General features: G+C 36.5%; 1 protein-coding gene across 1 annotated transcript in view; it reads right to left on the reverse strand.

Moving 5' to 3' along the window:
* Positions 1-27,426, reverse strand: part of THSD7A (thrombospondin type 1 domain containing 7A) — a 434,259-nt gene that overhangs the window by 82,702 nt on the left and 324,131 nt on the right. The window contains exons 7-9 of the mRNA XM_047097264.1: positions 19,775-19,969; positions 11,387-11,621; positions 6,343-6,458 (exon numbers count right to left, since the gene is read on the reverse strand). Coding sequence (XP_046953220.1) covers positions 6,343-6,458; positions 11,387-11,621; positions 19,775-19,969 — 546 coding nt within the window. The remainder of the gene's footprint in view (positions 1-6,342; positions 6,459-11,386; positions 11,622-19,774; positions 19,970-27,426) is intronic.

Here is a 27,426-nt window from a genome sequence, read left to right on the forward strand (position 1 = left end):
ACCAGCCCTTCCCTGCCTGCAGGTAGACAACAGACATGGAATTGAGACCCAGGGATCTGGAGCCTGGAGGAGATGACGAGTTCAGCATCACTGGCACTTTATACAGTAAAGCTCCTGGTCACTATCTGCCTAGATATCACAGGGGACATAGGCAGGGCTGTTCAGATTTGAGAAGCAGCAGTTACTGTTTCAATCCTACTTCATTTTTTGACTTGAAAGGAAATTTTTCACTCCAGGTACAACTCTGAAACATTCTACTGCCTTTTCATCACAACATCCACGGGCTTGTATTTGATATATAAGATCACGGTAACTCTTTCCACTTCCACAATTGATTCCACAATGGCAATCCGTTTATTCTTTAAAGAAGTTCAAATACCTTAACCTTGTGCAACCCACAGAACAGAGACTGTGAGCTGATGAAAGCAGAACACTCCAAAGCTGTAACACCTGCGGAGGAAGTTTAATGGGTTTACACAGGAAGTGTCATGACATCCATGTTTCTATCCACTGGGAGGTTCACTTCTTCTTAGATGTCAGTTAGGAAATTACTTGTATACTCAAAGAAACAGCACTGTGGAACTCAGCCAGGTTACAGAGTCCTCAGATCAGAATGCAGACAAAAGAAGAGCTACAGCACATGTTTAAAAGAAAAGTGGAAGGTTTCTCACTGATAACTTGAACCGACAAACTCGGAATTTTACAACCTTCATAGTTCCCTGCACATCTTTACACCCAATTTATTATATGTGGTTGACAGACATGTATTGTTTCCATTTATATTTAATAAATATTTGCTGAATGAGCAAACACATTTATTTCACTTCTCGACTGGAGTGTAAGTTAGCGTCCTCTATTTCTTTTCACCCACTTCCTCATAGTAGGACGCACACGGGTATGAAGTCTGTGCACTGAGGATTAATAAAATATAAGGGATCGTTTTGTTTACTGGAAGTGATAAACATGGGGAAAACAAAGAAATATTCCTGTAGTGTTTATACTTGAAAATATATATCTAGGATGGGAATAGGAAAAAAAGATTATACCTTCAGAAAACAATTATGTGATAATGATGGTAATGAGGGACATAGCCTCAAAGGGCATGCAATCTCTCATGTAGTTACATCATTTTACAGATTTTAAGACAGTCAAGATACATTTCACCAGAGAAATTACTTGATGGGAGGACTTAAAGGGCAGGTAAAACTAAGATTTAAACTGGAAGTGAGATGGATGGCAGGCTGAGCAGCACAGTGCTAGGAAATTGAAAGGGAAAGGTTTCATGCAAGAAGCAAAATATAACAGTGGTTTTCACATCTTTGGGATAATTCTAGTGCTGTACTGCTTAAGGGCATCAAGATGGGATAGATACTTCTGCAACATCCCTTCTCGCTCTCAAGTCAATAAATGCAGTTAGAAACCAAGGATTTGAACAGTGAAATGTATTATTTCATCAAAAGTAATGATACTTTTAAGATTATAGTTGTCAACAATTTATATGCATAAATGTTTCCTATTTTTTTAGGAAAGTCCTTTGTAAAAATTTGTAAACATCTGGGACAATAAGGGCATGGGTTTGAGGATTCAAATTACTCTCTACTCAATACTGATCTTTATCAGCATTGATTTTTCAACACATATCTTGAGAGAGGGCTGAATAACATTTGAAATAATTCTTCTTGTTCTTCCTGTGATACTAGGCTTTTCTATTCTGTCTTTTGCAAGACTATAGTGTAATTTTACCTCTTTACAGTGATTTTTTAAAGGAGGAGCTCTCCATTTTCATAAGTTCAAAACTCTAATAAGATTCAGACTTTACCTGAAGAATTAAATTTTTTTTTTAAATTTTTTTTAACGTTTTATTTATTTTTGAGACAAGAATTAAATTTAAAAGAACCACTCTACCTTGAATTAGTTTTCTATTGCTATGGTGTATCCTTGGACACTGAACTTTGTTTACCATTATTTATTTATTAAAAAAAAATTTAATGTTTATTCATTTTGGGGGAAAGGGAGGGGTGGAGAGAGAGGGAAGGAGACACAGAATCCAAACAAAGCAGGATCCAGGCTCTGAGCTGTCACGGCTGGGCTTGAACTCACCAGCCGTGAGATCAGGACCTGAGCTGAAATCAGACACTTAACCAACTGAGCCACCCAGGTGCCCCAACTCTGTTTACCAGTTTTAATTGTGTGCAGAAGTCGGTGTTATTTCAATGAAGCTGAGATTGTTCCCATTTCATACCAAATAATGAAAAAATAAACTAACCACATGTCATTGCTTTTTATTGTCCTTAGGACAAAAGGCTACTTTTCTATAACACCATTGTATCATTATTATCAGTTGTTACAGCAGTCCACAGGCAAAAAAAAAAAAAAAAGAAAAAAGAAAGAAAAGGCTTCTCCAGGAGCACAAAGCATCTTGGCAGTGTTGTCCAACAGCAACCCCCTCTCCCACACCCTAGCCTTTATTTCCTCATTACACAATTAGAGCTATTCTTTTTAAGTCTGAGTGCCTAAGTTCAGGGTTTCTGAAAGTCTTTTGTTAGAGGAGATTCAATACAGAGCTTCCAAAGAGAACAAACAGGGCTGATCTCCTGCTCCTGCTGAGATGACCTATGCTCAACCAAACACAGCCCTGCCTCTCAGAGAGCCTCTTGCTCCTCACAGGACAGTAGATTTCTGAGCTGGCATTCGTGTACTCCTTGGCAATCACTACCCAGGAGCTCCAGGGGAGAAGAGCATCCCAGTGGCACCGTGCATTTTATTTACAGCAGCTACTAAACCCTTCAAGAGACCAGCCCAACTAAACTCATTATATGTCACCTGTCACTCACCACAGAAACTAGCATCCCTGCCAGCACCTGCTCCTGCCACCCCTGCACGCCTTCCATCATCAACTGAACCCACAGCACTCCCTATAACCCGATTTTCAGTTTCTCATTTTGTTCCATCCTCTCTCTAATCCTTCCACCTTGACACCCATAGAATACACAATCTTTCATCTTCTATCTCTTGGAAATTTTCCTTCATATTTTTTGCCACTGGAAGCTGATTCTATTCATTCCCATCTTTCCTTCTCCGTTGATCTTTAAAAATCTCCAACTCTTCTGTCATCAACTTGACCATCAGCTATCCACCTGGTAGCAGCCAGCTACCAACATCTCACTAGTTAACAACTTTAGAATGTCCCTCCTTGTAATATTTTCTCTTCCTACTCCTGGCACCACTTGGGTGGCTTTGGTATTCACATGGTTACTCCATGCAAGGCACTGCGCTCTGAATCACTGTACCTCCTCACCTTCAGTGGCCTTTTCCACCATTTCAAATCAAACACTAGCTCCTTCCGTTCATCCCTTGATGCTATTATTATTAGTACTTACGCACTCTCATCATTAAACATCTTACTTTCTGGACACTCCTCCTAATCTTCCAGTTAAATGGCTTCAGGTCTCATCTTACTCAAATTCCTCAAACGCAATTGAGACTGCCAGTCCACTTTCCTTCTCACTCTTTCATTATCTACCATTCCCTTCATGACCTCACTTCCATCCCAAACCAACTTAGATTCTATACTCCACTATTACAAGAAATCCTCCCTTGAAAACATCCTTGACTCCCTGTTCCTCTCTTTTTTTCTTGTTCTCTCCTGGAAAAGCCCCAACTCTAATCAAAAGCAAATATTTTGTCACATTTTTTCTGCACTAACACGGCTGGAGAAACAATGCCAACTGTGTTGAGCAATCCCCTTTTAAAGACATAACTAAATGGGTGTTACATGTTGCCTAGAATCAATTTAATGGAATATTTCATTTTTTTCAACTTTATTTTCTTGAAATACTTTAGAGCATTTCAACTTTTATTTTAAAATACTTAATATAAGGAAATATTTCATATATGCAAAAGGCAAAGGTTTTTCCATCTTCAGATATTTCACTTAAAAATGTGAGATTTGTGTTAGGTTTCAATTATATGATTATAAGTGTAACCAAAAATATTTTGGGATTATTATTAAATGGCTTTATTTCATACTAACATGAACTTTAAGTATAACAACATTAAGCATAGAATTTGAAAGTACATGAATTTCATGTAATAAATAACCTTTTTTATTGAAGGGATGAATAGCAAGTAATAAATTATTTAATGGTAAACAAATAATTACCAAAGAAATACTGACTGATAAGAAAGCACAATTCTGTTGCTGCTTATGACCAAACCAAATGATTTCATCTTATTTAGAGTTTAAGAAAATAAGAGAAGAAAATCCGGAAAAACTGTCAGTGACACTGGTTTATTACTAAGTTGAATACCATTATTTTAAAAACATTAATGCTTGGGGGTGCCTGGGTGGCTCAGTCAGTTAAGCATCTGACTTCAGCTCAGGTCATGATCTCAGTTTTGTGAGTTCAAACCCCATGTCGGGCCCCACATCAGGCTCTGTGGTGACAACTCAGAGCCTGGAGCCCGCTTCACATTCTGTGTCTCACTTTCTCTGCCCCTCCACCGCTCACACTCTGTCTCTCAAAAATAAACAAACATTAAAATTTTTTTTAAAAATGTTAATGCTTATAACTTTTTGCATCAAAAACTGCTTAGATGTCTTAAAAGACTTAAAATAAAAATTTTGTATTCTTTCTCACTTTATGGTTTAATTTTATTTGATATTTTCAAGGGTACCAAAAATTTTTTTAAAAGCATAAAATGGAACTTACGTTTTAACTGTATAAAATGACAACCACACTGTAAAAATAATCCATTATTAAATTTATAATCTCATATAATTTCTTACAATTTAAATAATTTTCAACAATTTACAGTAGTTGTTAATCTAGAAGTTGACTCAATCTCTTTAGTAAGAGTCAAGAAGCATAAATAAATAAAAGCATGAAAGAAATTTAAGAAAATCCATCTATTTGTTGGGAGAGTAAAATAAAACACAATAGGAGACCGTTTCAGTGCCTGGGTGGCTCAGATGGTTGAGCATCTGACTTCAACTGAAGTCATGATCTCATATGAGTTTGAGCCCTGTGTCGGGTTCTATGCGGACAGCTCAGAGCCTGGAGACTGCTCCGAATTCAGTGCCTTTGTCTCTTTCTCTCTCTTTGCCCCTTCCCTGCTCATGTTCTGTCTCTCCCTTTCTCAAAAATAAACATTTGAAAAAAAGTTTTTTTTTTTTTAAATAGGAGACAGTGTCACTTGTGACACTGAGAGAAAATTTGCTCAAGTATTGCATAAGTCAACTGGAGGATAATGAAATCTTTCTCAGCAGCAACAAGAAAGGACCCCATCCTGGAGAGTAAAGAATGATCAAAGTGTCTGCCATGATACTGAAAGAGTCTCTGTAAGTAATAAAAGCAAAACCAAACCGAACTGGGAACAAATCCTCATCTTGTAAAAATGCCTCGTACTATGGTAAGTATTGGAAGAGGTACAATCTGGCCCTTTTTCTCTTTCCTTTATTCCCATCCTGGAAGGGGGGGAGGGTGTCACATAATTGAATCTGTATCAGTACGGATAAGATTTCCAACCCTCTTACTGACAAGAAATAGGTAGGGGGCCCAGACCCATGATACAAAACAGATGAACATAGGGGAAGGGAAGCAAAAATAATATAAAAATAAGGGAGGGGGACAAAAAATAAGAGACTCTTAAACACAGAGAACAAACTAAAGGTTGCTGGAGAGTTTTGGGTGGGGGTGGATGGCCAAATGGGCAAAGGACATTGAGGAAGACATTGGTTGGGAGGAGCAGTGGGTGTTATACATAGGAGATGAATCACAGGATTCTAGTCCTGAAATCATTATTGCACTATTTGCTAAGTAACTTGGATGTTAAAAAAAAGAAAGAAAGAAAGAAATATGGAGGGACACTACACATTCTTTTGGAATTAATGTTAAAGGAAATCTTATTAATATGATAAAGCCTATAATTCTTTCATTTTGATGCAGATCATAGATGTGCAGTTTTGCTCTGTAAGACTTCTGATCGATTTCTTGGGTGTTAGAAAAATTTGATATTTATCTAGCTGTGCTTGAGGGAGGAGTCAAGGTTAGGGTCTCCCTACTCCGCGGCCATCTTAACCCTCCTCTCAAAAGCATCTCTTATTGTGACTTACATCGAAGAGTCTTAAATCGGTTTTTGTTATAAAATTCATTTGTTTGATTCTTTAAAGTTGTATTATCTTCTAGAAGGAAACTAGAATTTTACGACCTTCATGACAAACCAGGATTACACGGCCTCATATAAGAATTATAAATATTGCTCATCTAGAAGAACTTGGAGGTCCTGCCTGGTGAGTGGGTTTTCTAGGTAGGTAGACTTCACAACTCTAGCTCATCATACCTTCTTTACATGAGGAGGGGCACGATGTCCAGTCACTATATGGTGTCACAATACAGTCCTTCCTACAAGGAAGCAGACAGGGTCTCACCGTTTCAGGTCGAAGGCTTTCAGGACACCTAGAAAATGCAGAGGGAAATTACTAGGCCTCTTTAGTAACCCAGAAAACTACATAATTTGATGTCTTTAAGTCTTTCACTGCTAAAATTGCTAAAGAGTCACTAATCTATATTATTTAAATTCCAGGAGCCTGTCTGCTTTTGATAGGAACTATATAACTAGATTATTTCTTCCAAACTAGACCTCAAAAAGTTCTCAAGGCAGGATATATAAATTTAATAATAGTAATTGTGCTATTAGAACAAAATATAATTTATCTTATCCCCTTATAATAATCTTTCTATTAAAAAATATTTTCTAACGTGCTCTATAAGAAATTTATGGGAATTCAAATTACCGATTTAAGAACTAATTCTACATCTTCGTATAGGTAAATAAAGCTTATTGCTGATTATGTTTCCAGGTTATTCTATGCTTTATTTTCACAAAATATGTGTAGCATAAATTTATAATGGAGTATATTCAATACATAGTGCATGCTCAAAAATGATACTATATTTACAGCTATATATTTCATAATAATAACAAAATAATAAAAGTGTACAGATCATTAGGATAGGCAGTTTTTTCCTTTAGTCCTGGTTTCATTTAGTATCTCTATTCTAAAGAATTATGGAATTTTAAATATTTTTATAAGTTACAATATGTTTTGGACCAAAAGAGTAAATATAAATAAATCAAAGATAGCCGATCAATTTAAAGAAAAATAAAACACCATTCTTGACAAATTATAGTAAAATTAATCATCTTAAAAAATACAGTAAAAATATTTATTAGGGACATGAGAAAGATGATGATCCAATATACTAAAATGTCTTTTTTTTTGAAATGTCTTACTTTATATAATCTTTTGCACTTTTTATAAGATAACTTTAGGAAGGTGATGTAAGAGTTTTAAGTATACTTTTATGTATACTTAAATGATTTTTCAATTTCCCAATTCTTCTCTGTATCTTCAAGATCTGATTCTACTATTGGCGGTCAAATGTTGATCACTAGCATTAACACTAGAAGAAGAGGTATATTAAGGACAACACAACATAATAGCATAAATCATATGACTAAAAGTAACCTCCTGTTCTGATTCCTAAGAAGTTATCTTTTGATGTCATATAAATCTTTGACAAAGAAGCTAAGAGGCAGAGAAGAAATAAACTGGACAACTAGTATTACTGTTGCTGGAATAACTTGGCAAATTAGTGAAAAATGGGATTTAAAAATACTCCCTATGGGAGAAGCCAAATTTTCTGTAGGTCAGGATAAATAAACTATCTTTTAACAAGTAAGTTAATCAGGATTTCAGAACTGAAGTATGAGTGAAAAAATACCAACATCATTAATCTCCTTCCCATAATTTCTTTATTGCACTTTGCTGACAGTTCACTTTTTGTATCACTGTATTATAATAATTTATCTACATATCCCATCTCATACATAAATATTATGTTCTATTCAATTATACAGATATATGCTTTCCCCTTTCACTCTGTAACACTAGGGTTTATTTGGAAGTGGATTTAAAAATTATATATGACTCAATATTTCAAAAAAATAATCTCCTTGTTGAGGATAACCTTGAATTTTCATTTAAAAAAATGTCTATTTATTTATTTATTTTTGAGACAGAGAGACAGAGAGAGCATAAGCAAGGAGATGCAGAGAGAGAGGGAGACAGAGAATCCAGTACAGAGCCTGATGTGGGACTTGAACTTGTGAGTCACGAGATCATGACCTGAGCAAAATCAAGAGTTAGATGCTTAACTGACTGAGCCACCCAGAAGCCCCAACCTTGGATTTTCCTAATTGCTATGACTACTCAAAGTTATGGACAACAAAGAAGTTTAGATAGGAGTCATAGAAGTTAATGAATTGTTACAATTGAGATTATAAATCACTAGAATTTTAATTTAACCTGCATTCTTAGGGAACAGTATATGGCAAAACCCCACCTATGATACTGTTAATTCTTTTGAAATTATGCAATTATTGATTAGTATTATTGGGAGCACTCCTTTGCAATGAAGCAATTTTACAACTCTAATAATAAGAGAACAGGGGCGTCTGGATGGCTCAGTCAGTTAAGCTGCTGACTCTTGATTTCAGCTCAGGTCATGATCTTGTGGTGTGGTTTGTGAGTTCTAGCCCCTCTCGGATCCTCTCTCTCCCTCTCTCTCTGCCCCTCCCCCACTTGCATGCATGCTCTCTCTCTCCCTCTCCCTCTCTCTCCTCAAAAATAAACATTAAAAAAAAAATAATGGGAGAGCATTACTCAGTTGTGAGCTCTTCAAATTTTAGCCCTTTTATAAATCAATGGAATTTACAGTGTTATCGTTGACAACCTCCAAAATTCTGTTTTAGTTTAGAAATATCCACAGCAAGATACTTGGCTAACTGTGGAGAACAAAATTACTAACAACAAAGCCGTTAAATGAACACACAAAGATAAATTATACAGCCTAGATTACATCCAATAAAATGAATTCAGACTTCCTTTGGTGAAGCAATTGGTTCAGTCAACATGCTTCTTTTCTCCTTTGTACTGTTTGTATTTAGTGTTTGTGGTTTAAATCAAGGAATTGATTTCCCCCCAAATCTTATTCAAGGTCAAATTAAACAGATGTGATAGGAGTTGAAGTTTGTTACTCTGAGGATAGATAAGATCAATAACATTGATTTTACCATTGCAGAGTAATCTGTTTTATTAAGAGGAGTTTAAAACAATGTTTTTATTTGCATTTTTGTTTCAAATGCCTTGCACTGAAAAGCATTCATTGAATTTAATCTAGCTTTTAGGGATAAAGGCAGTAACATTTTCTTTCAAATTCACAGCATTTGCTTAATTTTTCAGAACTTTAATGGCAAAGTAAGTGCATTTAATTTAACAAATCTATACATGTATCCAGGTCATTGAATAAAGGCTGCAAGGGCAAAGCAAATTTTTAATGGATTATTGTGGTGGTTTGACATAGGGCTACAGGATACCCTTCCTATTGAATGATTTAATGACATTAATCCATCAGGCTCTTTCACATGTAAGTTTATATGCATGTATATTAGTGCTTGGCAAAAACAGTTTGGAACTTGCATAAGCGAGGAAAATATCAACAGCAATGTTTGCAAAGTGATTAACAGTAGAACAGGAACAGAGTGAGCTTACTCATAGCAGATTGGCATGATAGCCCTCAATCCTGTGCCCGGTTGCTCAGGTTATAACCCTGGGCAGGGAATATTTCTACCTCCATACTTGTCCCAGCAAGACCCAGAATCCTCAGGATTTGGCACTTCTGCCCCTACTGTTACTGCCAGATAATTTTAATATGCTGCACGTTAACTTTCTGGGTTAGATTCATCACAACTTTAGCGTTATTTCTATTAAAATACTGGTTTGGGGCTACCAATTAAGGATGCGGAACAGTTTCTCAATTTATTCAAGTCTTCCTGGCATATCTTTTCTAATATTTCAGAATATCAAATTACATAGTCAAATAAAGTATGGGGCAAAAATATCCTTAATGTCTGGAATCCTGGCCAGGTAAAAACAACTCCTAATAGGAATATTATTTATGCCCTGAAGTTTTTCATACATCAGGTACATTATTATCATTTCCTTAAAAAACACTAGGAAGGATCTCAAATTTTTAAGAGAAAATAATACTTTCTAAGATTTATTGAGTGCTCACATGACTACTTTTTGCATTAAATCCTTTCAATAAACATTGAAAACTAAGGCCAGAATCAGTTAAGTAGCATGCTGAAGGTGACACATCACAGTTATGCACCTGGACAAGTATTTGGAAATTATGGACATTTTAATACCAATGCAAAATTGACTGGTTTTACTTTGCGTGTTTCATATGGCTAAGAAGATATGAATTCTAAAAGATTTATGCTAAGTCTCAACAGATAAAAGTGTTTTTTTCCCCTTAAAGGGATACGTTTTTAGAACTGACTTATTAATTTTCTCAAATTGATTAGCTCAGTTATGCCATGACACGTTTCTTCATTTTATATTTTGCACAAGGTAGGTATACTATGTCAACTCTCTAGTTCTTTGTCCTCTCTCTCTAGCAAATTGCTTGCCTGGTTATTATACTACTTGTAACCACAGTGAGAAACGGATGGTTTTTCTACTTATAACACACATCCTATCCCAAGGCTCTCTCTTAGAAGTAAATGGCTTATTCATTTAACCATTAAAAGATGTAATAAGTTTGGCCTCAGTATTTTTGATATAGTATTTTCCAGGGGAAATGAAAGGCAGATCATAGGATGCTACAGCCCAATTAAACTAGATCGGCAGACTCCACAGCCTACGGGTACATGGGAGGTCATGGATCATCTGCACTGTTAGGACTTCATATACGGTCATTATCGATCAGCCAGGCCCAGAGCAAGCACTTCCCTCACTGCCTCACTAGCTTCATAAAAGGAGAAAGCGCTGGGGCGCCTGGGTGGCGCAGTCGGTTAAGCGTCCGACTTCAGCCAGGTCACGATGTCACGGTCCGTGAGTTCGAGCCCCGCGTCAGGCTCTGGGCTGATGGCTCAGAGCCTGGAGCCTGTTTCCGATTCTGTGTCTCCCTCTCTCTCTGCCCCTCCCCCGTTCATGCTCTGTCTCTCTCTGTCCCAAAAATAAATAAAGGTTGAAAAAAATAATAATTTAAAAAAAAAAAAAAGGAGAAAGCGCTACTAGAAAAATGAAAGTAGATAGCACAGAGAAATACTTCTACGGAATTCATAGATCCCAGGCACAAGATTCCGGAGCCGTTAGAACTTTGTTAGTGGCTGACGTTCAAAACAAACAAATCTTACTCTTGAGGACAGGTGTGACAAGCATCAAAATGCTCCATTTCATGAAGCAAGTGAAGCCTGAGCCAATCCCCTGCATGGTTGACCACAGTATTTACTGCTGTCATTCTGAAGCCCTTACTTTTTTGGTCCCACTTGGCCCACATTGACCCGCACACAGATGACTTTTCTTGTCTGCATGCCCACGGAGCAAGAGGCCTCCCCATTCCAAGTTGTAGTTGTGTTGAAGGACGATACGGAAGTGTCCTCGATGCACTGGCCCCAGGGGCCAGTCTGCCAGTGGTACACAGTACAGGGATGCTCATTACAGCTGCGTACCTCTTGCAGAGCACTGCTATTTGGACAGTGAACTCCACCTATAAAAATGAACAAAGAGGATTAGATATGGTGCTAACAGGAAACTTACTGTTCTCTCTCTTTTGGAATTAACGATAACAATGATACCCGCCATTTATTAGCACATAGCATGTGACCAGCATGCTGCTAGGAAGGCAAATTACATATTAATCTTACGTCATTTGGCATCCTCCAGGTTAAAATTTAAGCTATACAGTATACATGGTATTTGCCTGCGGTGGGGGGGGAACTATGGAGCACCTTAAAGAGAGAGGCCATTGTTCTCCAGAGAAGCTGAAAATGAGGTACAAATGGACCCTATGGATTGCTGGCCCAGGGAAATGTGGGCACTGAGACTCTGTGCATGGTGAAAACTCAATGTGTTCTCAAATGTTATCTTCCAAATTGAAAATCTTAAATACGTGTTTTGAAGTATTGCTTCTTTTAATACATTAGGCATTTGGGCAATTAGAAACAGGGTTTTTTTTGTGGTTTTTTATTTCTTTTTTTTTTCTTTTATCAGTTGATGCTGTCTGATCTTCTACAGCATTACTGGGAAAGCCATGTAGTAATGATAGTACCATATTTATTCAAATCTAAGATGTCACTGGCTGAGAGATATACCATCATTTTATTCCTCAAAGAAAGAGCAATGGCTACAAGTTAAACTATGATACATTGCTTTCTTTTCAATCCTATTTTTTACTGATGCTTATTGAAATCCATTTGTATGATTTATTTACATTTAAAAAAATATATCACTTGACTGCATGCATTAAAAGGGAAGACATTCCTCAATCTCATTTTCAGAGTCCAAATCTCTTGAGTCACTTTTTAACTCACACGAATCAAAGTTTGTTCTCCTATACAGAACCATCATCCTGTTTCAAAAGTGTTGATGATGTAGGATTTCTTTAAAAAGAGTACTCCCTGTTGTTTCCAGGTCTTTCTTCCCATCTCTAAGTTTTGATGCTGTTGCATTCTTAACTGCACCAGAAGTTGTCAACAAAAGATTTAAGCAAGCAACGAAGAATTTCTTTGCTGTTTTTATTTTTAGCAGACATATCATGGAATTGCTATTGTCACCAGGAATAACAACACAATTCACATGTACTAGCAATGACAACTATGTTATAACTTCTGTCTGGCTATAGTGGTTTTAAAACGCATCCATTGTAACATGTAATAATTACAGAGATAATAAAAGGTAAAAGGGATAAGTCTTTTAATCAACAGAATATGGTGTGAAGTTATCATTTTGGAACCATTTTTTATGTGCTAGCCTTGTTATAAGTACTCTGTATGTGGGACATTATTTTATACCCCAAACTGCCTGACAAGTTAAAAATTATAAGGCGAATGAACTAATGCAACTTAAATGACGTAACAGTAACAGTTAAGAATTTATGGAGCTCAGTGTCTTACCACTATGCTATTTATAATGCCAATTATAAAAATAAAAAGCTTTGTATCATTAAAAGCAGAGTCGGGGAGCAATTTATTGCTTACTTTATTGACAATTTAATCAATTTGAACTTATGTAGCCTCTGAATTTTATTTTAGGGGCAGAAAATACCTGGTTGTTAAATAAGAAAAGGTGATTCAATAGCTAGTGATCCTAACAGGGAAGACAACTCCAAAATTTGAGATGTGGGTAAAAGTCATAAACAAAACCACACTCCGAGATGGTCTTCAGTTCATCTTATAATTAAGGGCATCCCTCTAATTCAGGAAATAAATCGGTAGGCAGTTTATATGAGAATTTAACTGCAATTCAGAATCATTTATACAGTGGTGAACATGGGATCAACATCAGAATGAAGTAGCATTTCGTTAATGTCCCTGCTTCATGATGGTGAAAACATCTGTCACAGATCATAGCCTATCCTCCATCACACAGCTCAGTGACCCTGGCAGCCTCTGAAAAGAAGTTTAGGATTTGAATAGGAATGGATTCTAAAACATACTAATTGGATCGGGGAGAAGTAAATGAGCACTCTTATTACCCATTCCCTGAGGCTCTAGATTTATCCAATCTTCTCTCTCAGACAAACACATACTAATTATAAACATTCATATGCACATTTTAGGCAACCATTTTAACCATACCTTAAATTTAATAGTGAAATTATTGATCTACAAAAAAAGTGTTTCTTTATTTACCTCATTTTTACTGTGAGTGTATGTATGCTGTTTAAACTGTGATTCTAAAACTCCTCAGTTGTTTTTGACATTGGAATTGACTGGTTGGCTTTGGAACAAATGATAAGAAAAAAACTTCTACAACATCAGTGTAACGTGTTGAGGAACTGCAAGATGGTTAAGTTTACAGACATAAAGGCTATTTATTTTCTTGCCCCAATCCAAATTAAAGCCACATCAGCAGCTTTGGACTGGTGTCAGGATACTCGCACAGATAAGCCCCAATGTGTTCTTAATTAGAATGACGATATGGGAATTTTGAAAGCATGGCTTGGGGTAATCAGTCATTGCGGCATCCGTTCTGTTGTTTTGGGAATAATTTTATGGTAGAAAAATTGATAGATATAATATTGAATTTATTTATTATTTATGGGAAGATCTAATTCCAGACATGTGGGAATATTTCCATAGTACTGGGGAAATTATAAAATGTCACCCATGACAAAATTAGTGATAAATGGTATTCTTAAAAAAATCCTCTTATACATAAAAATATATGCTTCATACTAATGTGACTATTTAGGCTTTTTATCATTCTGGCAAGTGGACAGACTTTATATTACTCTGATGAAATTCTACTATATAAAGAAATGTCCATGCTCATATAAAAACACCAACTACTATATGCGAAACGTCTCTAACAGAAATGAAAAAGTAACTTTTCCTCCCCACATCAAGTCCCTAAAAGCTGTGTTAACATACATTTGAACAGAGCTATGGTGTTCCTGTGTTTCTGGCTCTGACATTGAAGTTCTTACAATTTAAATGGCTGAAAAGACTGAAAAGATAAAGGAACCTTGTTCAAAACATTAATACAAGTGTATTGAGTGTTATAGTAGGCAATGTTTATGTCCAACGCTTCAAGAGATACCTAGCGGGGTTATAAATAGTTTTTGCTGCTCTCAAGGATCTTATAATGCAGTGGGGGGAAAGTAGTAGGCATAGGCAAACACACAAATGGGTATAATTTTAGTCAGAATATAGTAATGTTAAAACAGGTAGTATAATTGGGATTCAAAAGTATAGATTCCATTAGTTTTGGGGTGACTAAAAAATGCCTCAGGTAGAAGGCAATGAGATGAGTTTTGAAGGAGTGGGATTTTGACAAGCAGAGTTCTGGGAAGGGAGAGAAAAAAGGGAAAATTTTATTGAAGCAGAAGAAAGAATAAAAGGCAAGGCATACAGGCAGATATGATTTTGGGAATTTGCAATATTGATACCGTCCATTAGGGTGCAAAGTTCACACAGAGAAGGAACTGGCAGTCAGGATAAGGAAGTGGACCGGGTTCCTGCTAAGTGGCTATTAGTGTACTATGAATTATAGCTTTAAAGTGCTCGTAGTTTTTACTGCTTATTGCAGCCCAAAACCCTTTGACAGCCGACCACCTCTAAGTGAAAAGCACATTGGCAGTGGCATGATTTCGGGGAACTGAAATGGAAGAATGTTAGCCAGAGAGAACCTCAGAAGATTCTGCTGTAGCACACCATCTCTACTCCTTTTCCCCTTTGTTTTTCCTTGCAGAAAGAGATAGAAGACTTCCCACCATGGAGTCTGCATAAATCTTGTTTGGTGGTTATGGAGGGACAGACTGACACAGCACTCCTGTTTCAAAGTCTAGAATAGAGGGTGAGGAAGCGACAGCACTTTTACCTAGAAGGCAGAATTATGTGTGGATATACCTAGATAATGGATCCTGAGTTCTTCAGATTTGTCCAGGAATAAAAACGCTCCCTGGCCCTTAGGATTAAAATCTTTTAACTGTGAAAACCCCAAGTTAAAATATAAACATTCCTCTACCCAATGTTTTGTACTTTAAAATACAATTTTTGAAGACTGCTAATTATTTGTGAAAAAAATTGGCACAACTCTATTTTAATTTGCATCTATTCTCCATATGTTTAAAGCAGGTGTAAATACACACTAAAATTTGGCTGATGAAATTATCATATCAGGTCATTTTGAACTTTGCAAAAAAAAAAAAGCTCATTTCTTGATGTGTAAGGATAATTAACTATATAATGAGACTTAAGTTGTTATTATACTCAGTGGAAAACATTTTGAAAATCATGTTTTCTTTTTAAGCTAAGTTTATTAAGAGATCTGCAACATGGGTTCAAAAAATTCGGAAGGCTACAAATCTAACATCAATTTTTAATTTATTATTCCAATTCAACATACTATTAGTTATATTAAAAATATGCCAGGATGAAGTGTTAAAACATTGCTTCCTTTTAGATCTTTCCACATAATTTTTTTTTCAGGGATAAGAGCATCAGCACTTTTATCCCCTCACTGGGTGGCTAGGCCTGAGACACCAATGAATCACTCTATAAAACTCAGAGGAAACCAGGAGCTAGTGCAAGTCCAGGGAAAAGGGTCAAGGTCACATCGAATGGTCACTGCTATCAAAACAACCCTGGTTGTACACTCTGACTACCACCTTGTGGCCAGCAAACCAGTGCATGTTGACGGCCTGGATGGCCTTGTGAGCCAAAGAGGCAATGGAAAACTCCAGAAAAATCTTGGCACGATCTCTGCATCCTTTTCCTTGCATAATTTTAAAGAAGCTTTGGGGCCCACCCAAATATACAGTTTATCCAATATAAGGAAGATTTTTACCTCAAGGTATCGTACAAATCTAAAAAGAGAAATTCCAATTTTATTTAACCAGAAGTCAAGGCTTAGGAAGCTATACACACACACACACACACACACACACACACACACACACACATTTTTTTAAGTTGAAAAAAATATTTTTATTTTCTTCAGTATATTAACTACCTACCTCTAGTTGCTACCATTTGTATTTGCTTTCCAAATGACATTTGGATAAGAATCATTTTATGACAATTTTTGTGTATTGCCGATAATAGGTTACAAAGTGTTCCTCAAGACATGCACACACCATAAGAAGACGAAGTAAATCAAGGGTAAGACCAGGAGCTACCACTCCTTTTTCTAGCACACAGGATTATATTCCCGGCCCACCCTGCCATGATTGAAATGAGGTTCAACTTCAAGCTGTGATTATATGATTTGCTTTGCCAATCAAATGGCAGTAGAAATGATATGTCACTTCTGGATGGAAGAATTTAATGCTGATGTTCTGAAAGCAGCAGAGAGACTCTTCAACTCTTCTTCCACTGGCATGGGGACGAAGACGTAGGTCTTCATATGGAGTTTCAACACTCCAATGCAGACTGTCTTAGCAACTTACCCAGCACCACAGCAAAATTCCCATAAGGAAGAAATAATTTCTCTTTGAAGGTTTTGAGCTTCTCAGCTGTTTGTTACTGCAACACAACTTGGGCTGCTCTAATTAATACAAGAGGTTGTGTAGTCTTCAGCATATAATGTTTAACAGTGAAGTTATGACTGAGGTAAAATGTATCTTTTATTTTGTGAAGCAGCATTTATTTTGTAAATCCAGATAAATACTTTGCACACAGATTTGTGTGTAAATCTGGATAGATACTTTGCACATGGATTTGCATAGAAGTTATTTCACTAGAAAACTATATGTCTAAGCATGCAATATATAATTCTAATAATGTGACTTTTCCCTTATTGTTATCATAGTAATTTTCTGATTTAGAAAATGAAGAAAATTCATGACACTTACAAAACATTAATTCTTGGGGAATAACAGAAAGACCTACTTTTGTGTAAAATTATAAAGGGTTTCCTACTTAGCAGGGAAACACATTTTAAAACTTCGTGCAAACAAAGTTCTTAAATAATTTCAAAAATAGCTCAAAATTATGAGACTTTTTGTGAAAGAGAAAATATGTTTCAGTATCCAGCAAATAATCGGTACTAAATAGTTTTTGAAGGACGGATTCATTAAATACCTCATATAATTATACAAGTTTCTGTAGCTGTTATTAACAGAGACAAACATCAGCAGATTCCCTACTGACAATTTCCTCTATGGTTTCCACATAAAATTATGTTTTGAATTCATGCCTTTATGATTTACTCTATAAACATCTATAATTTTCCAGCACAGCTTGCTTATGACACAGCTACTAGACTTAATTAAAAATTATCGAAGTCTCACCCTTTCAAACTAAGAAGATGATACATACCAAAGAGCAATCATAAATTTCTGCCTTTAAAGCATTTCATGACCTTTCAGTGTGAAGCATCATGTCTATAGAAATAATGATCTGGTGAGTTCTGCAAGCATGGCAAAATCTCTGCCATGTGACTCACGGGGCAAAAAGTCACTCATTACCAGTCACACAGCAAGTGTCTGCAGAGTATAATAGATTTATAGGAAGCACAGTGACCACAGATCTAATTCTAATGAAGTCCAAGACATAATCTGAGCTGATAGAGTTTGAAGTCCGAATATAATCTATACAAGGTTAGAGTTATTGTTTGACAAGACAAGGAATATGACTTTCTAAAAGGTTCTATCTTTTTGTTTGCTTCCATGATACACTATTTTAGGGGGTTGCAAACAGTTAAATTTATATTAAGGTGACTGGAAAAGGTTTTTGGACACTTTAAAGACAATTATAAATTTTCCTACGGGTTGACTGTGTCAAACATGCTAAATTTTTCTCTCATGTCTTAAGACCAAGGTAGTTCTATTTTTGCATAGCTATTATATTCACAGACAGCAAGTTTGGCCAAAGGAAAACACCGTCAGGTTTCCATCACGAAAATGTTTCACGAATACAAAAATAAAACTGGCAGCATAAAAATTCCTCCCCAATCTATTATTTGGGGATATACACACAGAGAAACACATGCATGCTACAAATAGAAATCATTATTTACATGTGCTAAATGGGAACGAGGAGAAGACTCATTCAGCTTGATAATGTTTCAATAATATGTGCCTATATTCTTGAGACAGAACATGCCTTAATGTGATAGAACTTGATGACTTCTATGTTTTCCTTACTCCTATGATATTCTCAAGAATGGCAACATTAAGTATAACATATCACCCAGTCACACAGAGGCCGAATTAGCATTTGGATGTAAGCCTGAGAGACAATTACCAAGAGCCTTGTATTTCTCTACAATAAAGCTTATACAAGTCACGTATGAATTTATGACACAGCATGTTTTATTTCCCCAGTAGGATGAGGTGATTAAGGAGCAGCATATTTTAAAAATGAACACAATCAGGGGGACCTGGGTTGTTCAGTCAGTTAAGCGTCTGACTTTGCCTCAGGTCATGATCTCACGGTTTGTGAGTTCGAGCCCCGTGTCAGTCTCTGTGCTGACAGTTCAGAGCCTGGAGGCTGACTGCTTCCATCCTGTCTCCCTCTCTCTCTCTGCCCCTCACCCACTTGTGCTTTCTCTCTTTCTCTCTCAAAAATAAAATAAACATTAAAACAATTGTTTTTTAAATGAACGCACTCTACATATATGAGACTTCTGGATCTTAGAACCTATGTTCAGTAACCTGAATGGCAGATAATACATGTAATTTTTAGTCAACCGATAGCTGTGCTAGTGTTTCTCTAAAAACAAACAAACATAAAAACCAAATAATAAAAATCCCACCTTTACTATTGAACATATATGCCTATTCATGAGAAGGTAGAATGAGATTTCAAAAGCAAAAACTGACTACTGAAATAGAGAAAAATAATCAAACCTGACATCTGGAATTTGGGGAGCCTCTTTCAGACTTCTTCCCAGGTTTACCATTTAAACTGGAAAGCAATTATTAGGAGGGTGGAAAGGCAATGTGAGTTTACTTTTAAGAGTCTTTCTTCTTTTATTAAGGACCTATTTTCAAGATTAACTTTGGGGAATGGGAGTAAGTTGCTAAATATGTTAACAGATATTAAATTTCCTTGATTTCTGGGATTCTGGAAGTAGATCTCCGGAAGATTTTTGTAGAGCATCACCTCAACCAGGGAAGACAAAAAAAAGGGTGGGGGGGCACGCCAACTTTTGGAAGGAATCCAAATCCCTCGTGAAGCTGGTGGCCAACCTTACCTTCATCACCGGCATAGGCCAGAATAGATCGTGCTCGTATCTGTTTCCCTTCTGTGGTTTTCCCCGAGCAGGTGTGTGAGCAGGAGGACCACGCAGACCACATGCTGAGCACACAGTCCTTTGGGCATGGGGCATAACAGGCCACAGGGATGGGGAAGATGGCATCTCTACACAGCTGTCTGTCAACTTCTTCTCCTGGGGAAGACATCACCACGAACAATCTATCATTTTTTAAATAAATGTAAAATGAGCAATTGCAACCAGATGGGCACCAAGATAAATTAGGTTATTTTGTTCTTAGTTAAAAACAAAGCTAAAACAAAGCGTACTACAGCCAGATGTTAAAAGAACACTAGGAGTAAATATATATCCTTCAGTGGAGCTTCTTTTATTATCAGAAGCTTAGGTGTGTCAATCAAGCACAGTGCTGAAAGTGTTTTTATACTACAGATACCAACCTGGTAAGTGATTTTTATATTTATAATATTAACCTTGCAATAAGGAGCATCAATGAATTATGTTCCCCTCTTTATGGCATTGCTAGAAATGAGTCATCATTTACAGATAACAACTCTATCCATAACATGTACCATATGTTCTCATGAACCAACTCAGGTATCTCTATTTGCAAACTCTCTGTTTCACAGGGAATTTATTTTTGTATGATTGGCAACCTTTTTCTTTCATAAAAAAAATATTTTGTTAGTTGGAAATAGCCAGGAAATGTGAAAAATAGGATAACACTATAAGCCCACTACTTAAGGTGGGCTTGGTGGGAAAGGGGGAGAAACACGACAGAGTAAGCAAATGGCAGAAGATGGTTATCACTCCTGTGCTGAAAACTCTTCAGAAGTTTCTTGTTCCTCTTAAGATAGAGATGAGCAATTTAATACTTTATAAGACCTCAAATGACCTGGCTGTGGTTTCTCTTCCCAGCTTTATCTCACTCCACTCCCTCCCTTACCCTGGGAGCTCTACAGATTGGCACTCATTTAGTATTTGTTGAATGAATACAATGAGATATACAAAAGGCCAATGAGAAAAAAAAATGTTGTTGAGGTTAATAAATGCCAAAGATAACCAAAAGAATTACAAAAAATGACCAAAATAGAAGATGAAATGAACTCTATGGCTTAGTTGGTTAATGTCAGGTGCTAATGACGTCAACGGAACAGAGTGAAACAAAACACAAACAACCAAAATTTCATCTACTATTTTGCCACAAAATATGACCATAATTCTACATGACTCTCTCAGAACGTGTGCCTTGGGCCATTATGCTTTCAGGGGAGAAAGAGTGACTAATTGTGCTATTCTTCTTTGCTGTTAGAAAAACAACTCAGAGCTGTTTCTCACTAATGGAAGGTCAGGAGCATCGTGTTAATGTACAGCCTTTTATTCATATATTTGAAAAACAAGACAAAAAATCAAACATCGATTGGAAATGCCCTAACATGTTAATAGCTACTAGTTTGCAGGGCTTTAAATCATTAGACACAATCAGAAGTCAAGTGGAATGTTAACAGCCATTACTTTGCAAGGTTTTAAGTTATTAGATTTGCTCACTAGTAAGACTCACTGAAACGACAATTGGACTCATCATTATATCGTTCATTTTTCTTTAGTTACTATGATCTGTGTGATCTCTTTTAATTCTGCTTTTATTGGCTTTTGGGTTTGGCCTATCTCCCAGTAAAACACTATGAAGATAGACTGTAGATTTATAGGTACTGAAGGTTCAGTACAAAAATCATTATAGTACAAGCCATTTAATATTCTTCAATTTACATAATAATGATGACTCTTTTTCCTAGTAGACTTTTTTCTGAGTGCAAGAGGGGACTTGCATCCCTTATTTTCTTCATTGCCACTTTTAATGTTCCATCTACTCTCTTTTACTTTCATTTCTAGTATCCTGTGAAAAGTCAGGCAAATTTGGGGCTACAGCCTACAGTCAGCCAGGAATTACAGTTTTATTTCTTCTCTAATAGTTACTTAATGATTTCTACTCAGAAAAATTTAACTCATTCTGCAACAATTGAACTGTGCTACATGTGTGTTATAAGATTAATTTGCATTAGCATAAATGATATATTTCTCTTTCTCATAGCATAAACTTAAGGGATGCACAATTTGAACGCTTCTTACAAGTTATTCATTTTTTTCTTTTCTTTTCTTTTCTTTCTTTTTTTTTTTTTACAACCTGTGTCTGATACCTTATGTTAGCTCATTTTCATTCACCTTGTTCTGCTTAGCCAGGTGTATTTCTGGCCAGGCACAGTCCTTCTAGAGTATGTCTCTTTTTTGTTTGTTTATTTTTGAGAGTGAGAGAGGAGAGTGCTTGAGAGTGCACATGCTGACATAGGAGAGGGGAGAGGCAGAAAGAGAAGGGGACAGAGGATCTGAGAGCCTGATGCGGGACTCCAACTCACAAACCCTGAGACCATCACCTAAGCCAAAGCTGGATGCTCAAGTGACTGAGCCACCTAGACAACCCCCCTTTTAGAGTACATTTTAATCCTCTGCAAAGCTATTAAGACTCACCTTGGATCCAACCTCCAAGATTTCCTTAGATTTCAGCCCTTTCTTCACTCTCCCCAGCTTTGCCAGGTAAGCCCCTGACCCTGATTGCTCCCAATTGCTTATCATTGTCTTGCATCCAAATAATTACATTATGTTCCAGCCATTATGGCTTTTTCCTCTCGTCTCCTACAGATCAATCTCATCACTGCCTCAGGGCCTTGGCATTGTCTCTTCATTTTGTATGAAAATTTCAGACTTCCTCAGAGATTACGTCTCAATATCCGGGTTTTAGTTCAATTGTCTCCTTCCTAGAGGAGGCTTAATTGATCATACACAAACTCACAGTGACTTCATTTTACTTTTCTTACAGCTTTAATCACCATGGGAAACTTTTAATTAATTGTTTACAAGTTTATTTTCTGACCCTACCACTAGATTAAAAGCCCAATGAGGGCAGGATCTTTATGTGAGTTATTTTATACTCAGAAACTAAAACAGTGCCTAGTACAAAACAGGCACAAAATAATCTTCCCTTAAATGAACAAATGAATTAATTTTAACCTGTTGTTATCAGGAAACAGAATGCTGGACTAGAATAACATGGATTTAAGTAAAGTATTTCTTAACTTGCCAAACATTCAAGTGCTCTAGGACTTGGTTAAAGTGTATTCAGTGGGTAGGCAGCATATGCACCAGCTGCCGTTTGCTAGAGATGCAGTCTCTCAGACCCCATCCACTGAATCATTATTTGCATTTTCTAAAGATCCCCAGGTGATGTGCATGTACATAAAATCTGAGAAGCACTATTCTAGGATTTTTCTGCCTTACTCCTCTTGTGTTTTGAATAGCACCATACTGCCTCTTGAAAGGGGCAGCTACAAGTTCATCTGGATTACATACCTAACATCAATTGTTTCTCTGTGGAACTTCCTTTTATACTTCTCTTCATATAAGGTGTACTTAGAGGAAAACATTCATTCTGTGAATACTTACTGAATGCCCATCTTTTGTCAAGCACTGTACTATGAATATTATATACATGATCTCAGCTAATTGTCACAATGAGCTTTTTTTGAGGTATAATTGACATATAATATTGTATTAGTTTCAGGAGCACAACATAATGCTTCAATATTTGTATATATTGTGAAATAATCACCACAATAAGTCTAATTAACATCTGTTTCCACATACAGTTACAATTTTCTCAAGAGATAGGCTTTTAAAATCTACTTTCTTAGCAACTTTCAAATATGCATTACTGAATTATCAACTATAGTCACCATGTTGTACATTACATCCCCATGATTCATTTATTATGTAACTGGATTTGGACCATTCACAACAACCTTCTTTTTTTATGCTTATTTTATTTTACTGAGAGAGGGAGAGGCAGAGAGAGAGGGAGACAGAATCCCACGCTGTCAGCTGAGAGCCCAACCCCACAAACTGTGAGATCATGACCTGAGCTGAAACTAAGAGTCAGATGCCTAACAGACTGAGCTGCCCAGTCATCCCTACAATGACCTTCTGATACCGATATTAACATCTAATTTTTACTTTAAAGGGAAAAAAATGAAGATCAGAAAGTTTAAGCTTACTGTTTCAAAGAGCAGAAGTTTAACTAAAGAAGCAGAGATCTTAAATGTTTTCTAGTCAACTTCTAATCTACAGTTTTTTTAGAGAGAGTGCGTGTGTGCATGTGAGCTGCAGGGGGTGGGGGTGTGGAAGGGGGAGAGAGGGAGAGGGAGAGGGAGAGGGAGAGGGAGAGGGAGAGGGAGAGGGAGAGGGAGAGGGGGAGAGAGAGAGAGAGAGAGAGAGAGAGAAAGAGAGGGGGGTGGAGAGAGAATCCTAAGCAGGTTCCATGCACAGTGAAAAGTCCAACATGGGGCTTGATCCCACGACCCTAGGATCATGACCTGAACCTAAAACAAGAGCTCAGCTGACTAAGACACCCAGACACCGTGCCAATCAACTTTTTTAAGTGGCATGGTAGTATGGAGAACTTGGGATGCCAAGAGAGTTACTAATGGATGAGTCTTTATCTACAAAGATGTCAAGAAACTGGCACTCTAAATTGTTTCTCAGGGCAAAGTGAAGCATAGGGGTGGCGGTATACTGTGTCAAATACAAAGAGTATGCATGTTGACATGTCCAAGGTTACCTATTTTGGTTTATAGCCATTGAAAAAATGGCAATGGATCTGTGAAAATATGAAATTATTTAGATCCTTGACTTTGGTTTTGACAGGTGCTTTACTCAACTCAATTAACTGACCACTAACTGGAACCCTTAGGAAGTGTGCTCTCTCTCTCTGTCTCTTTTAATGTTTATTTATTTTTGAGAGAGAGAGAAAGTCAGAGTACAAGCAGGAGAGGCAGAGAGAGAGGGAGACACAGAATGTGAAGCAGGCTCCAGGCTCTGAGCTGTCAGCGCAGAGCCCGATGTGGGACTAGAACCCACAAACCACGAGATCGTGACCTGAGCCAAAGTTGGATGCTTAAACTACTGAGCCACCCAGGCACCCCTGAAGTGTGCTCTTTTAAGCTCAATTGCACTCCAGGCACAAGTCATCAGGGAAACATTACGGAGGAAAGAAAAGTTGGGTTTATGGCTATCACAGGTAATTCCATAATTTGTCTTTCCAGTCACTTTCTATGAGTGTAACTTCTATCTTATTGTTCATATGAAAAGCGACCCGGAAAATAAAGTCACTATTTATTAGTGCTGCAGAAAATAACTTCATCCCTCCTCTTCACATTAAAACTTGTTTTTGATGGATAAACACTATTTTAATTAGATAAGAACTGTTTTGCATGACATTATTTCAGAGAATCTATGTACATATCCAAATATCAGGTTCATGTAAATTCTTTCCATATAGAAGAATGAAAATTTTACTGCCGAGCATTTGGGAAATTCTATTTTTCCATATCTACTACCCTACTCTTATCACATTTTCGACTACCACATGTCCCCATTATAGAACCTTTCAAGATTTTGATTATCTGAGTGTGCATCCAAATAAATCTGGGCAGACAGATCTAATGATAATAGTGAATGATGTGGTTCTACATTTCATGGAGGTGAAGACCAGTGCAACCTGGTTTGCTTTCTGTAGTCTTTCTGGGGATGATTTCTTAGCTAGGCACTAAACATGAAGTCATAAACTTTTAGAATCCTCACACTTGCCTTTGTATATTAAATATACTATATATTGTTTTTGGCATGCATTTACCAACATAAAAGTTTTAAAGGATTGGTTTATATTTATGAGACTTGTATTTTCCACCTATGAAGCTCTATGTACCTTAACTAAACCTACAAAAATGTATATTTCATATGAATTATATAACACAGAAAGAAGTGAATGAACCATTGTCTACATATTAAAACTTCCGCTTTATTTTGAAGCCTTAACTAAGCTTAACTAAAGCATATCTGGCTTAAACTTATATAAACTTATATAAAACGTTGAGAAATAAAATGAATACACTTGGGTTTAGCTATTTTTATGAACTCAAAACAAGACTTCAGTGTTTAAGTGGGTGCCTTCCTATCTCTTCACAAATATAGTTTTAAGAATATTTTTTAAAATAATTCATCATTTAATCAATTTAAACATGTATTTTGACATCTTTAAAGTAACCTCCAAATTTTCCCCTTGTTTGGTCTATTTCATGAAATTCACCAAACTCATGAACTCTTCTGAAATATCTCCTTTCATTCTACTGTGTTCCTATTATCAGGATAAGAGAATTGAACATCTGTTTGAAGTAATTACACTAAAAATTCATGACAATTTCCATAAAAATAAAACAAAATGAGAAGAATGATCAGACGATACACTTCTTTTTCTTAGTAAAAGTATATACTGAAAGTTTATTACATTCATTGTACTGGAGCTTAAACATTATATAAAAGATAAATCTTGGTTTATGAAGGTTTTTATAGTTTCAAGGTTTTTATAGCTTAGGAGATGAGCAAAGAACACAACATTAATACAGTAAAAATATAATTAATTATATTTTAATGTAAGGCATATACATGTTCAGCACTATTCCTTAATGTTCCTTGCATTATTCTCATTTCGTTTTAATCATAGAAATGTTCAGATTGTGATAGTTGACTTTCAACAGTCATGGTAGTACTATGTGCAATGTACCTCCAGAAGACATTGACGAATTGAAACTTACCCATGTAATGGACCTGAGAGGGGCATAAACAGAAAGGAGACATTAAAGCAGAGAGAAACCAGACACAGAGCCAAGGTTTTTAAAAAGCACACTATTTAGAAAGCCTCTAGTACCATATTTTTGGGATAGATTTTCCTTGCCAGACTTACACAAACTCTATAGCAATTCTGAGAATTATTATTGAGTTGTTGATGTCTTTTGTATTCTTCAGAAATTGTCTCAAAAATTCATGTTGACTTCTGATAGTGGCATTCATTATTTGTATATTTACTTATTCATTGATAGCCAGTATAAATTCACAAAAGAAATGAGATGGGAAAAGAATGAAGTCTTGTATTTGCTTGGATCTTTTCAGAGAGCATTTTCATATAACCATCTTATCTGAACTTTGTAACAACTGTAGGATATATAAGTCTGGAATCACTCTCAGCTTACTCAAGTAAAAGACCAGTGAATGGAGTCTTATAACTCTTTCTTTGTTCCTCTTGTTGAAAAGAAGCTTCCTATCTCTTCATCTTTCATGGGAAGTTTCCAAATAATTTTTAAACCCTGCTTTCCCTCACCTATCACATCCAGGTAGTGAATCTGATTTATTCAATATACTAAGCATCACCTGACCCCATGTTTTCTTCTAGGCAATTATGTACTTTCCTCCAACCTCCTGCTGTCTCCCATTTCCCCTGCAGCCCATCACCCATTCTGACCCCCAAAATATGTTTCTAAAATGCAAACATAAGCCAACCTATTAGCTGAGGGTCAAATTCCTTAGTGGGATACAGGAAACCCTCCTTCTGTCACTGCCTCACGTTCTCCCTACATCCTATCCAGAGAAAGCCATTTGATTCTCTAGGAACTGAAATGCTGCTCTCTCATTCCTCTGCTATTTGTTGTACACTGTTCTCCATGTCTGCTTGCCCCACCCTCTTGCTAAGT

This window comes from Lynx rufus, unplaced genomic scaffold, assembly GCF_022079265.1.
Source record: "Lynx rufus isolate CCGP_SWC_20201006 ecotype Redwood Valley unplaced genomic scaffold, mLynRuf1.p SCAF_4, whole genome shotgun sequence".
Taxonomy (NCBI): Eukaryota; Metazoa; Chordata; class Mammalia; order Carnivora; family Felidae; genus Lynx; species Lynx rufus.